Below are 14,571 nucleotides of genomic sequence, written 5' to 3' on the forward strand. Positions count from 1 at the left end.
TTCATACTCTCAAATTTCTATTTCGAAAAATATGAATAAATTAATGTAAATATAGACATTACTTAACAATGAAGTAAATAATAATAATATAAAATAATATAATTGTTCTTTTATGCCGACTTATAAAGTATTTAAATAGTGAGTGTTACTTATAGAAGTTGGATAAGCCAATAATATCATAGATAAGATGCATCAATATAATGACATAATAAGAGTTGGTCGAAGAATACTTTATGTATTTTTAATAAAGATATTGAATTGTTAAAATTTTCAAATACTTTATAATTATCATATAGAATTTAACTATGAAGCAAGTTATATATGTATTGTGCATGATTTCATTTATTAGTTTTTTCGTGCATTGCACGGGCAATCCTACTAATACATATATAAATCGAACGCATTTCAGAAGTTCCCGCAGATAGTACGTTTGTTTTTCCTACTTTCGAGTTATAGACATTATTTAACCATAGAGCAAGTAGTAATAATAATAATAATAATAATAATAATATCATAAAATAATAATATAATATAATTGTTCTTAATTTGATCTTATATGCCGATTTGTAAAGTATTTAAATAGTGACTGTTACTTGTAAAACTTGAATAAGCCAATAATATTATAGATAAGATGCATCAATATAATGGCATAATATGAGTCAGTCGAAGAATACATCATGTATTTTTAATAAATATATTGAATTGTCGAAATTTTCAGATATTTTATAATGATTGTATTCATGGTTGTTAGAATCGCGATTCAAATCGTAAAATTGTACGATTCTATGAGTTAAGAGATGAGTAGTGGTTTCGATTCCATGTCATGAGTTGGAAAGGTAGGATTGTCGCTGAATTGGGAGGAAAATCGCAGAATGGGGTCGATTCTGCGATTTCGGGTTCAGCTCATAGTCGGTCCGAGATTCTGGTTTCCGCCCAAAGTCGGGCCGAAGCCTAGCCCATTGAGCAACCCAACCCACCTTCCCTTTTGTTTCCTCTTCTTCACCAATCGGCCTATCCTTTTTCTTCCCCTCTTTTTCTGTCGACTGTCACCTAGAGTCTAAGACTTTGCCCTAACTTTGCTCTGATTGTTCGCTTCTTCGTGCTTTACTCAGCGATTTCACCACGTTCTAGAATCAGCCAGGAGCTTCTTCTTGCTTTATTCAATTCTCCGTCCTCGAGCTTCCTCGAGCTTCTTCGAGTTCGAGCTAGGAACATCATTTCCATCTAAGAACAACAGATGCAGAATGCTGGACTAGGAAAGTTGATAACTTTACCATAGGTATCTGCAAACTCGAGGAACAAACAAGGCACCTATCTGGTCAATGGAACGCTTCGAATGAGTGAGCCAGACTTGGTTCAGCTCCCACTTGTTAGGCCCCGTCTCCGACTCGGAGAGTAACTAGCAACTCATATTAAGGAAATAACAAATAAGTTTATGGTCGATGGAGGACAAAAGAAAAGGCAACTATCACAGGCTCATAGATAAAGCTAATATTTCCAGAAAGGCTTCCTTTATTGAATCGTAGGATGACTCAGCAAAATTTTGCCAAAAGAATCTACAACACTGTGGCCAAGCAATCCCTATAATGTCTCGGGCTCGGTAGCAACAACCGCGATCTTGCTCTAAAGAGGTCAGGTCGCGTGTATATATATATATATATATATATGTTATTTTTTTAATTATAAGTAAACTCTTACTATTCACTATTCTATGACATTTGATTAATTCTAGGTAAAATCGTTATTCTGACAATCTTAATTGTATTAAATTAAAGTAGAATTTAACTATGAAGTAAGTAGTATAGGTTTTCTATCATATTATACCGTGCATGATTTTATTTATTAGTTTCCTGTGTGGATCGGCAATTCTACTAATATATATATATATATAAAAGAGCTCATGTCTACACATGCATTCATATACACATATATGTATACATATGCCCGTACAGTTTTTTCCCCTTTAAAATTCTGGATAATGATACATGGCCCTACATAAGTTTTACTAATATTATGGTAAATTGTACTGGTGATTCAAAATTTTTTACAAATATTACAACATGGTACAAACAATTTTTTTTTGCTACTTAATGGTACACAATCTTTCAAAAGTGTTTCAGTATAGTACATACCGTCATCTCACGATTGACGTTGTCAAGTCGACACTGACGTAGCTCATTACGTGTCAACACCTTTCTGACGTCGCCAAAACAGTAAACTAATGTGGCTGAGGCGGGAAAACCGTTGCCATGTAAACCAATCATATCTCGCCACATCATTAATGAGATATAATCTAAAAAGCTAAAAAAATACAAAAAATAAAAATAAAAATGCAGAACAATTATCTAAAAATAAATAAATAAATTACCTCAGAATTCAATATGGTTATGCTCCCTCTCTCCCTACCTACAGCCCGTGAGGAATGAGGAAGGGGGATCGAGGAAGGAAAAGAGAAGGCAGTGGTGTTGCTTTCATCCCGACTACTACCATCGGACTAGCTTCCGCTGGCAAGCAACTCATCGCCGCCCCATCGCCACAACGATACCTCCTCATTCCTATTTTTTGTACTTGCTGGCCCTTGCACGAGATTAGATTTATTGCCCCAACCTCCTCTATCTCAACTCTCTCCACTTGGAATCCAAGCTCAAGACCAGAGCAATGCCGTGAGTTTCCCCTCCTCCACCGCTGCAAGTTCTTAGGCTTCCCTATGGTCTGGAACCAACCCGAGCTCAAGCACGCATCTCGTCATTGCCCCACCAACTCTACATCCCGAGCTCACGAGCTCTGTCCCACTATTCTGCCTATTCTCTTTCCCTTTCTCGCTCATTTCTGTCCGTTCTCTTTCTCTTGTAGGTCTGGGGTCCTACCATCTCACCGTCTTGAGCTTCCCCTCTTCTGCTACTCGAGTCTTGATTTCGACCTAGTACATGTAAAACTATTCCCTTTAATGGTTTACTGAGGCAGTACTCAGCTGTCACAGTTTGCATCTAATTTGATCTTACCGTGAATCCTTAAGTTACTTAAAGAAACATTTTGCATCATTATATAATCTCTGTAAAACATTTTGTACTATTAAATTACAATTTCAAAAGAGTTTGTACCATTATGTAACGTTTTACTAAAAACAGATAACAGTATCTTCTTTCCCTGTTTCTGTATATAGAGTTGTTCCTAAACATATCAGTTTTCAGAAAGGGAAACGGATGAACTCGGAGCCAGGCTTTCAAAAAAAAAACGACATTGTCATTTCCTTTACAAGATCTGATTAGTTTGAGGGTTTCTCCCAACCATTATGACCATCGCATCATAACCATTACAGCATCTTCTCCGTGATTTTGCCTCCGTCTTGGATCCACAGTCGAGGAATCATTGGCCTGAGTTTGCCTCCGTCCATGATGTGAACAGTCACCGGCATCTCCACGATTGCATATAAGGTGAACTTTCTGTGAATCCATCAAAATAGTAAAATCCGAAATTCGATTTTCATTTCACGGGTTTTGGAGCCCTTTGATGATTTCACAGGTTTTGGCGCCCTTCTGTGAATTCACCTCGACCACGTCATAAAGATGCTGACACGCAGTGAGCCACATCAGCGTCGACTTGACGGCGTCAATCGTGAGATAACAATATGTACTATACTGAAACAACTTTGAAAGATTGTGTACTATTAAATTAGCAAACAACTGTTTGTACCATATTGTAACATTTGTAAAACTTTTTAGACCACCGGTGCAATTTACCTCCAATATTATGTGATTGATGAGATAGAGAATCGTAGTATAATGAAATACACTTTCAATTATCACTAGTGAGATTTATCATAGTTCTATATTTTCATTATGCCTTAATTTAGCATGAGTTGATCGAGACATCAAATCATCTATGTTATAACTTATAATGTCATATGAAAAGCGTACCGCAGAGAAATCGGATTTATCCAAATATAAATACGAATGTAGGTGACTCGAAAAATTTAAGCGACTGAGCCAATGCATTCTTACTAGATAAAGATGATAAAATCGACAACCTTCGACAAGAATTGAGAGCACTTTTCTTGGATCAGGATTAAAGGGATTAATATGCAACTGCTTTTAACGTTTGAGGGCTGAGGGTGGGATTATGATTTCAGTCCTTTGATTTATTCTAATTTGTTTTGTGTTGTCCTACGAAAAAGGGGTGCCTTCCCACGCAAAAAGATTGACATTAGATTCCTTGGCTAAAGCCAACTTTTATGAAGGCTCTCTCTCTCTCTCTCTCTCTCCTTTTGTTTTTAATTTCATTCGTTTGTCTCCCTTTTTCTTTTCTTTTATTTATGAATCCTAAGTCAAATTCCCCTAAAACATCCGAGATAGGGAAAAGAAAGGTCCATAGAAATCACAAAAATAAGTTATAGGTTGAGTTTTCAGTGAACAGACTTTGACTGTTATATAAAAATTCAATACTCATTAGAAGCGTCTCGTGGTTGAACGAAACTGATACTTGAATAGAGATTAATTTCAATCAATCTGCAAATGATATCTCATGGTCTCATCAAGGAAGATAAATTATAAACTCTATAGAACTTCTAGACCACTTGGATCAAATTGTTTTCTCCTCACATCCATGAAAGAACTTTATGTGCGAAATAGGCATAGCACTAAAATAAGATTAATTGATTGAAAACATTTTATATTCAAGGCAAGTTGACGTCTGAGCAGCAAGGCTAATGTTATCCAAGGAGCCATGTAGGATTCCACATCACTCCACATCACTCCACATGCGATTTGTTTGGAGAAGGAAGAGGACTGGGATGGCTAGGCTAAGTTGCTTCCATTTGATCATTAGTAATAAGATGGTCCAAAAGAAAAGTTATTAGACATACAAGGAATTGTTGAATTTTTTATATGAGGGTTGACACCTGCCCCGTGCCGGAAGGCCAAGGAAGCTGGCAACCTGACGACAGGGGAGTAGGCGACCAAAACCCTGGTGAATGGCGGTCGTAACTATAATAGCCCTAAGGTAGGAAATTCCTAGAAATGATTGAGAATTTATAAAATCGAAATGTAGAATACAATCGTAGTAAAATCAATTACCCTCTTATATTGAATTTAAAATGGCATATTTTTTTACTCGATGGATTTAAATTTTTACTGTTTTTACCTAATAAATTTGAATTTTTAAAAGAGTATATCAAATTTAAGTTTTCTATAACGAGTTGAATTGGCAAAGAAAATAAGAATGTAAAATTGTAAAATTTTGTGTATGAATAGAATAGTGTGTATGAACCCTTCGGTCTCTATTATTACATCGATTTTGAATTTAAAATATATTTGATTGATTGGAATAATAGAAAATAGGAATATTTCTTGATCACGACCAGCTAAAGCAAAAGTTCATTAATGAGCGTTTCCACACACGAGGTAGAACCTCCTCAGGGAATATAAGGTTTTTCATGAGGCTGATCTTGAGTCGCCATCCAAGCATGAATACCTTGGTTTAAGAGAATATTTTTGGTGTGGAAAGTTTATTACAAAATCAATTTTGTCAGCCCTGTTCATCAGCTTCACAATAAGGTCCCTACAACATGTTAAATTTTCAAAATTAGCCCTACATAATATATATATATACACATATATATATATATATATATATATATATTCATACTAGGAACCGACCAATTGAGAACCTCAGTACTTCGGCTCAGACATGAATAATATGGACTAAGCTAAACACTATATCCATAAAGTGCTCCGCCTATTTCGAACATAAAGTTCTTTCATGAATGTGAGGAGAAAGTAATTCGATTCAAGTGGTCTAGAAGTTATATAAACTTTATAATGTCTTTCTTAACGAGTTCACGAGATATCATCTACTTATTGATTAAAATTAATCTACATTCAATAATCAATTTCGTCTAGTCACTAGACGCCTCTAGTGAGTATCGAATCTTTTTGTAGCAATCAAAATCTGTTCACTAAAAACTCAATCTATCGCTTATTGTTGTGATTTCTATGGACCTTTCTTTTCACTTTCTTGAATGTTTTGGGGGAATTTGACTTGGGGTTCATAAAAAAAAGAAAAGAAAAAGGGCGACAAACGAATGAAATAAAAAACAGAGAGAGACAGAGAGAGAGAGTCAGACAGCAGCCTTCGTAAAAGTTGGCTTTAGCAAAGGAATCTAACGTCAATCTTTCTGCGTGGGAAAACACCCCTTTCTCGTAGGATAACACAAAACAAATTAAAATAAATCAAAGGCTTGAAATCATAAATCCCACCCTCAGCTCTCAAACGTTAAAAGCAGTTGCATACTAATCCCTTTAATCCCGATCCAATAAAAGTGCTCTCAATTCTTGTCGAAGGTGGTCGATTTTATCATCTTTATTTAGTAAGAATGCATTGGCTCAATCGCTTTTATTTTTCGAGTCACCTACATTCGTATTTATATTTGGATAAATCCAATTTCTCTGTATTAAGCTTTTCGAATGACATTATAAGTTATAATATAGATGGTTTGATGTCTGGATCAACTTGTGCCAAATTAAGGCATAATCAAAATCAAGAACTACGAGAAATCTCGCAAGTGATAATTGAAAGTGTATTTCATTATACTATGATCCTCTATGTCATCAATTACATAACATTGGAACAACTTATGCAAGGGCGTGTATAATTATTCAGAATTTTAGAAGGAAAAAAAAAGTTGTATGGGCATATGCATTCATGTATAGACATGAGCACTTATATATATATATATATACACTAGTAGGTTACCCGTATACACGGAAAACTAATAAATAAAATCATGCACAATATATATGATAGAAAACATATATTACTTACTTCATAGTTAATTTTACTTCAGTATAATATAATCATTATAAAGAATTTGAAAATTTTGATAATTCAATATACTTATTAAAAATACATGATGTATTCTTCGACCGACTCATATTATGCCATTATATTGATGCATCTTATCCATAATATTGTTCGCTTATTCAGTTCCATAAGTAAAAATCCCAATTTAAATACTTTATAAATCTACCCGTAAGATTGAATTAAGAATAATTATATTATATTATATTATATTATTATTTTATGATATTACTCTATATTATTATCATTATTACTTATTTCATGGTTAAGTAATGTTTATATTTATATTAATTTATTTGCATTTTTAGAAAAATAAAACAGAAACTTGAAAGTATGAAAAACAAACATACTATCTGCGAAAACTTCCGAAATGTTTCCGATTTATATATATATACTAATAGGATTGCTCGTGCAATGCACGAGGAAACTAATAAATAAAATCATACACAATACATTTAAGATGAAAAACATATATTACTTGCTTTATAGTTAAATTTTATATAATAATTATAAAGCATATGAAATTCAATATCTTTATAAAAAATAATGATGTATTCTTTAACTGACCCTTATTATGTCATTATAATGATACATTTTATCCATAATATTATTGACTTATTCAACTTCCAAAGGTAACACTCATTATTTAAATGCTTTATAAATCGGCATATAATAACAATTATATTATATTATTATTATATATCACTATTATTATTGACTTCATGGTTAAGTAATGTCTATATTTATATTAATTCATTCACATTTTTTTTTAAATAAAAGACAAATTCGAGAGTATGAAAAAATGAATGCACTCTCCTAGAGAACTTCGGAAATGCTTCCGGTTTGTATAGATAGATAGATAGATATATAGCTATAGATAGATAGATAGATATAGATAATATGGATGTCATTGTTTATAATTATAGACAAATGGCATCTGATTCAAGATAACCTCGGCCTGCACATTCTTTTTCTTCTTGATTTCGATTCGAAACCCATTAGAATTTCAAGGGGCTGTGTACGAGAAATCGAATTATGCATTTCGCCCTAAAAAAAATTCTTATTTTTTTTATTTCCAAAGGAAAATTCAGATATAGATATAAATATGCATGGGAAGAAGAGAGAGACGAGAAAAGACCGCCTAGCGCGTTGAGTTCAGGAAGAATTGGGAGGTCAGCTCTGAGCAGAGCTGAGCAGCTGACGGAAGAGAAGGCCGCCTCCGCTTCGACTTCCCACTGTCCCCAACCGAGGTATGGGCTCTGCCACTGCTCTGCAGTGGGACGGTGGAGGCGCCGGAGCTTCCGCCATCGAAGCGCTTGGCTCCCTCTTCAAGCTCACTGAAGTCTACCTCCGGTCTGTCTGTCTGTCTGTCTCTCCCAGTTTAGTTTTCGCCGCACCCCAATTCTTCATTGGAAGAATGACGGAATTCTTTTCTGAATTCCGACAGGGACGATGGCTCCACGAAGACACGGGAGCCTCTGTCGGTCACAAAGAGCAGCGTGAGCTTCCTCCCTTCTGCATTCTTTTGCTTTACTGATGAACTTTCTGACCGTGAACTCTCCTGACAGTCGAAAGTTCACGTTTTTCTCTGTTTTTTCGGCCTGTAGGTTGCAGTACTCGTGTTTGAATTTACCTATTTTCTTTTGTGTGCGTCTACAGAATCTGCTTTTGGGTTGACAGTGGAGGCAACCCTTGTTCCCATATGACATGAAGTTTTTCGTCTTTAGTCCATTTCTAATGTCTGACTGTTTGCACCAAAAACATGGCCGTAATTATTACCTGATAATTTGTTTGGATTTAGTCATATATATATATATATATGCAAGATGTGTCGAACAAATTGATGCCTTTAAGACTTATAATCTTGAAGAAGTTTGAAAGTTTTTAAGATGAATTACATATAAAACCTGTGGCATCCACCGATTTCACATGTGCTCCCTCCTCTCCCAGAATCATCGCTGAAGTCTTAAGTCTGTTATGTGGAAGTTTTTAAGATGGAAATTAGCAGGTTACTTAATTGAATTTAACAATTAAGTAAAAATCTAGTTATCTTTGTAGCATATATAATTGCTTCGTGAACTTCATTATCTTTCTTCTCTGTATTGACTAGTCTTTTTTGGTGCATTACTGGTAATCTTTTACAGAAGAGTGGAAAGGACAAGGCAAAAAAGAAGAGTTCAAGCATGAAGGATTCTTCAGGATTCAAAGAAATTGGGAATGAAATGCCTGAACTATGCAAAGTGAGGGAGGGGGATGTTGCATCTCATTCCCCTTTTCATAATGATCCTATTCCTAGTGGTTCTTCAAGTTCCATGTCCATGCTGGGCCAAAGTCTATCATCTTGCCCTGATGTTGCAGCACATGCCCAGAAATCCACTTGCGATGCCGAAGAAGGATTATCTTTCTTCTCTGTAGCGACTAGTCTTTTTCGGTGCATTACTGGTATTCTTTTACAGAAGAAGAGTGGAAAGGACAAGGCAAAAAAGAAGAGTTCAAGCATGAAAATTTCTTCAGGACTCAAAGAAATTGTGAATGAAATGCCTGAACTATGGAAAGTGAGGGAGGGGGACGTTGCATCTCATTCCCCTATTCATGACGATCCTATTCCTAGTGGTTCTCCATGTTCCACATGGCCCCGACCCGAATAAGCTTGATAGTAGTTGCAATGAAGATAGTATGGCGCCCTTGTCAAATAATCAAGATATCAGCAGGTATGTTGTCTTGCCATCTGGACCTGCATGTTTTTGCTAGCTACCTTATGAAAATAATACCTTCACCATGATAGCTGCTTATTGTATTGCTATTCATCATGAAGATGGAAGTGACACATTGGGTCATAGCAAAAAGTTGCTGTGACTTTTGCAGTTCTCTTTTCAAATTTTTGCAATAAGAAAAAAAAACTTGGTGGAGAACTTTTTTGGCAGCGCTTTGATTTAAGGAAGTAGACAATAAATAAATTTTCAAAAAAATGACACTTGAGAAATCTGTTTACCATGGCTTATGGAAAAGCGAAAAGGAGATTTTTTTTTTCGGTGTATACCCTGGTATCCAGAATCCCAATGGATTCTGACTAATCCAGTCGGGAAATTGAGTATTAAAGGTTATACTCCCTCTCAATAAGTGCGCTTTCCGGGGTTTGAACTTTTGTTCTCCTTCTTACGGGGGTGAGTTGCTTACCACTCAACCAATACTTTTGTTGGTAAAGCGAAAAGGAGATTAATTGTAATGAAAGATGTGAAAAAATCTCAACACCAAAAAAAGAAGAAGAAAAAGCGGGGCTCATTTTTGCCTTCAATAAAAAGAAAGAAAAACAATCTTTAGAAATTCTGTGCCTCATTTCAATTTGAATTAGGAATTCCGTGTACAAATACAAGCGGTCCTTAACTACTTACATATACAGCCGATCATATATGTATTAACATTATACATTACAAAAAAGAATAAAGAAGGAGGATTTTCAATGCGAGATCTAAAAACATATCTTTCCGTGGCACCGGTACTAAGTACTCTATGGTTCGGGGCTTTAGCAGGTCTATTGATAGAGATCAATCGATTATTCCCGGATGCGTTGACATTCCCTTTTTTTTCATTCTAGTTTTTGACATGGGAAGGGGTGAAGAAGATTAGAGAGAGAATCAAAAGATCTGTGACTAATCCCTCCCCTCTTTTCTTTTAGATAAAATAGAATTAGATACAATTAAGTAAAATAAAGAAGGTAAGTAGAATAAAGAAAAAAGAAATAAAAAAGTGGATTCAACCTCGTCGAAATTCGGGTTCTCCAATTCAATTGATAAATAATCTAGTGAAAACGGAAAGCGAAATGTGTTTAAGACTATACTTCGACTTCGACTTAGAATAGAATTCTATTCTAAATCTAAATAGAGTTCGAAATCATTATTTTACTTAATATTTATTTACTATTACTTATTGGGTTGTGATTGCAACAAAATAATCTTTCATAATTTCGAGTTAGCAACTTCTATTTTTTTTTTCCTTCCTTTTTCCCTTTAAATCAGAAAATCGAAGAGTTGGCTCAATCAAAAACTCAAAGAAAGAAAGAAAGAAAAGGGGTTCATGGCCAAGGGTAAAGAAGTCCGCGTAACGGTTATTTTAGAATGTACCGATTGTGTTTGAAAGGGAAAGGGTGTTAATAAAGGATCAACGGGCATTTCCAGATATATTACTCAAAAGAATCGACATAATACTCCTAGTTGATTAGAATTGAAAAAATTATGTCCCTATTGTTACGAACATACGATTCAAGGGGAGATAAAGAAATAGATCGAATCAAATCAAGGTGTCTGTATGTCACTTTTTTAAGGAACATGAAAGGGGACATATTCTATCTATATACCATATTATTATATAGAAATACCTTATTTAATTTAGAAATACCATATTATATTATATAGATATCGAACAAGATTTCTATAATATAGCTTAAATCTATAATCTATAATAGAATAGAACTTCAAAATAGAACTTTAATTAAAATATTAATATAAAAAAATCAAATGCTCTTTTTTTAATCCTAAATAATTTTTGATCATATTGAAATAGGATTTTCGGGATAAGGAATAAACAAACCATGGATAAATCCGAGCGATTCTTTCTTAAATCCAAGCGATCTGCAGGATATAGCCTTGCAAATACTTGATCTACTTTTGAGCTTTCTATTAAAGGCATATCTTATTGAGTTGACCCGTCCTGTGTTATTGTATCCCAGCATGACAAATGGTGTCACTGAAGTTGTTTCAGAGGAGACTTTGCAGTTAGATGAGCCAGATGCTCAGAGTGATTCTCACGTGAGAAAACGAATGAAGAAAATAACAAAAAAGAAGGGGCAGGGGACATTTTCTGGTGCTGCTGATGAAGGTTCTTCATTTATATTTGCCTTATTAGTTTGAGTATGCTCCTTAGAGGTAATTAGGTCTATCATTGAGTTAACGGCTGCGTCCTCAGAACTACCATTCTGGTTAATGAAGGGAGTTTGTTCATGCTGATATCTTGTAACATTGTTATGATATATCTGTTATATCCTTGAAGAATCATATCAACTTCAAATTGATAAACCAGTTGTTCTGCGCAGAACTAAACTTCCTTCTGCCCTGTAGATTATTCAACAAGTGTCAAGAAGTACAGGAAGCAGCGGTATCATCTATTCTCCAGATATGATGATGGTGTAAAACTGGATGAGGAAGGGTGGTTTTCTGTCACCCCAGAGCCTATCGCTAATCACCATGCCCTTCGTTGTGGCAGTAATGCCATAATTGATGGATTTACTGGTGTCGGTGGGAATGCCATTCAGTTCGCAAAATGGTAGGATTAGGAACTACCTTTATTTCACTGTTTCTTCTATTTTTCTCAGATTAAACTTCCTAATGGTTAGGTAAAGAATTCAAGATATTTGGATAAGGATTTATATATATCCGAGATTTGTGGGCAGATTTAATTTTTAAATTTTGCTCCCCTCATTTCCATGGATGTAGATTTGGTTTTGGATATGAGGAGATTGAATATCCAAATTTTGGTCCCTTCATTTCCTTGGATGTTGATTTAGTTTTGGATATGAGCTGCTTGCTTATAAATAAATAGTCTGTTTACCCCTGTAGTGATTTCCATCACTCTATTTCGTTTGACAACTCTTTTGAAATTTCAGTGCCAAACATGTTATTGCAGTCGACATCGATCCAAAGAAGATCGAGTACGCCAATCATAACGCTGTCATCTATGAAGTTGATGACCGAATTGATTTCGTGCGGGGTGACTTCTTTCTCCTGGCACCAAGACTAAAGGTACTGAAGCCAAGATGTCGCAATAGACAATGATGAAGTCACTTATCTGTTTACTTTTGTGGCTTTTCTTTCCTGTCCGCTGAATCAGAGTTATATGGATTCATTCCGATTCACTGTTAGAAGTTGAACAGCACTGGTATATTTTCTTATGATGTCAACTTTTCATCTATCTTCATTCCATAAGAAACTGCCATAAAGAACGATTTACGTCTTGTATTACCATAGATGTTTGCCTTCCCTTTCTGCAGGCAGATACTGTCTTCTTGTCACCTCCTTGGGGAGGACCTAATTATAAAAAAGTAGAGAGATATGATATCAAGACGATGCTTAAGCCACATGATGGGTAAGATGCGACTTCCATAACTTCTCTTAAGCTGTATGTCTTCTACTTTGGTTCACGGTTTGTTGTCTGACGTTCATTAATTCTGAGATCTACCACGACTTGTACAGCTTCCTCCTCTTCAAAACTGCCAAGGGAATTGCCTCTAAAGTGGTCATGTTCCTCCCAAAAAACGTGGATATTAACCAACTAGCAGAGCTCTCTCTTTCTTCCTGTCCTCCATGGTCGCTAGAGGTAACAGCGTCTCTCCGAATAGATTTTGCCATTTTTCCTTGATATGATGAAAACCATTCCCATTTTTTGTCGTCACCAAATTATCAGTTGCTTACAATAGAGTTTGAATGTTAGAATCTTTATAGCGGGATTGAAAGGACCATTCCCTGCAAGAGAAAATTGAGAGATTGGTTCGGGAGAAAAATGCAACTTTTGTATAACAAATCTACAAAATAGGTTTCTGTGAACGTGAAATGCATGGGTAGAACGTTTTGTATCCCACTTGGTAAGAACGGAATTTGAGAAGTAAAACGCTAGCATCAACTAGTTTCTCTAAGCTTCTCAGCCGATGCTTCCTCATGCTTGCATCGGCTTCTGATGTTCTTATTGCTTGATGCTTGTTAATAAGGAGCACATCTTTTTTTTCTTCGGTTCAACTCTAGCAAGAACTTATGCATTATTTATTCTACTTCTGTTGTTTCAGGTTGAGAGGAATTTCTTGAATGGCAGATTGAAGGCTATAACTGCTTACTTCACCAACCCAGAAATCAGCATGAACAATGACCAATAAACGACAACCCGGTGATGGATCTAAGTTAATATGAAGATCACTGCCATGGTCACATATCGAGCTAAGCTTGTGCTTGCATAAGTACGTGGGGTAGTTTTCTTGCCAGATCAAAATGTAAATTCCCGGCGCCTAGCTTTTTTTCTTAGGTAATTCAAACTTAAAAATTATTTTGTGCAATGCGCTTGTTCCTAAATTGGCTGTAAATGACTATGAATTACTGTAATTGATACAAGCAATCTAGCTGTCTGGAAGATTCTTTTGGCCATAAGACCAGTAACAACTCAAATCTATTTCGGTTTCGCAACGTCATACCATAGCTTCTCCATCAGATAACCAAAGGTCAACAATAATCGATTATAGACTCAGAGATCTCAACCACTTGCCTCCTAGGCTCATCAGTCCTCTTTAGTTTCTGCTGTATCAAATGCCAGATTCCAGAACCAAACTCGAAGTGTTACCCAGGTTCAGAGTTTGAGGACTTGATCAGTTAATTCAACAGACACTTGGGGCTCTATTGGCTTGATATTGCTTCTACTGCATAGTCTGAACTCTATGCTAGTAAGTTTACTCCGAACAATAAAGAAATGACATAATCCTTTACACCATGCTGTCAATAAGTTAGAATTGATGGTCGAATTTGATGCCCATTTGGATCGATATGTATTACAAATGTGTAAGATCGCAATCTCTCTGACCTCCACCTCGACTCACGGAACCTCAAGGACAAGCACAATTTCCCTAATAAAAAAATGTTAAATTTTTCAAAAAAAAAATTATAACAAAAAGATTACAAAGGT

General features: G+C 35.4%; 1 protein-coding gene across 2 annotated transcripts; it reads left to right on the forward strand.

Annotated features, from left to right (window-relative positions):
• Positions 1-7,813: 7,813 nt before the first annotated feature.
• LOC116214920 (trimethylguanosine synthase-like) lies at positions 7,814-14,025 on the forward strand. Of its 2 annotated transcripts, none has more exons than XM_031550425.1 (9): positions 7,814-8,208; positions 8,303-8,354; positions 9,000-9,566; positions 11,582-11,730; positions 11,970-12,174; positions 12,515-12,650; positions 12,899-12,993; positions 13,101-13,224; positions 13,688-14,025. In XM_031550425.1, exons 3-9 carry the CDS (start codon positions 9,448-9,450, stop codon positions 13,772-13,774), a joined length of 915 nt encoding a protein of 304 aa, XP_031406285.1. In that variant the 5' UTR covers positions 7,814-8,208; positions 8,303-8,354; positions 9,000-9,447; the 3' UTR covers positions 13,775-14,025. The 2 variants fall into 2 exon arrangements, with proteins under 2 accessions (XP_031406285.1, XP_031406290.1); XM_031550430.1 differs by having other exon boundaries at positions 9,315-9,566.
• The last annotated feature ends 546 nt before the right edge of the window (positions 14,026-14,571 follow it).

This window comes from Punica granatum, chromosome 1 (genome assembly GCF_007655135.1).
Source record: "Punica granatum isolate Tunisia-2019 chromosome 1, ASM765513v2, whole genome shotgun sequence".
Lineage (NCBI taxonomy): Eukaryota > Viridiplantae > Streptophyta > Magnoliopsida > Myrtales > Lythraceae > Punica > Punica granatum.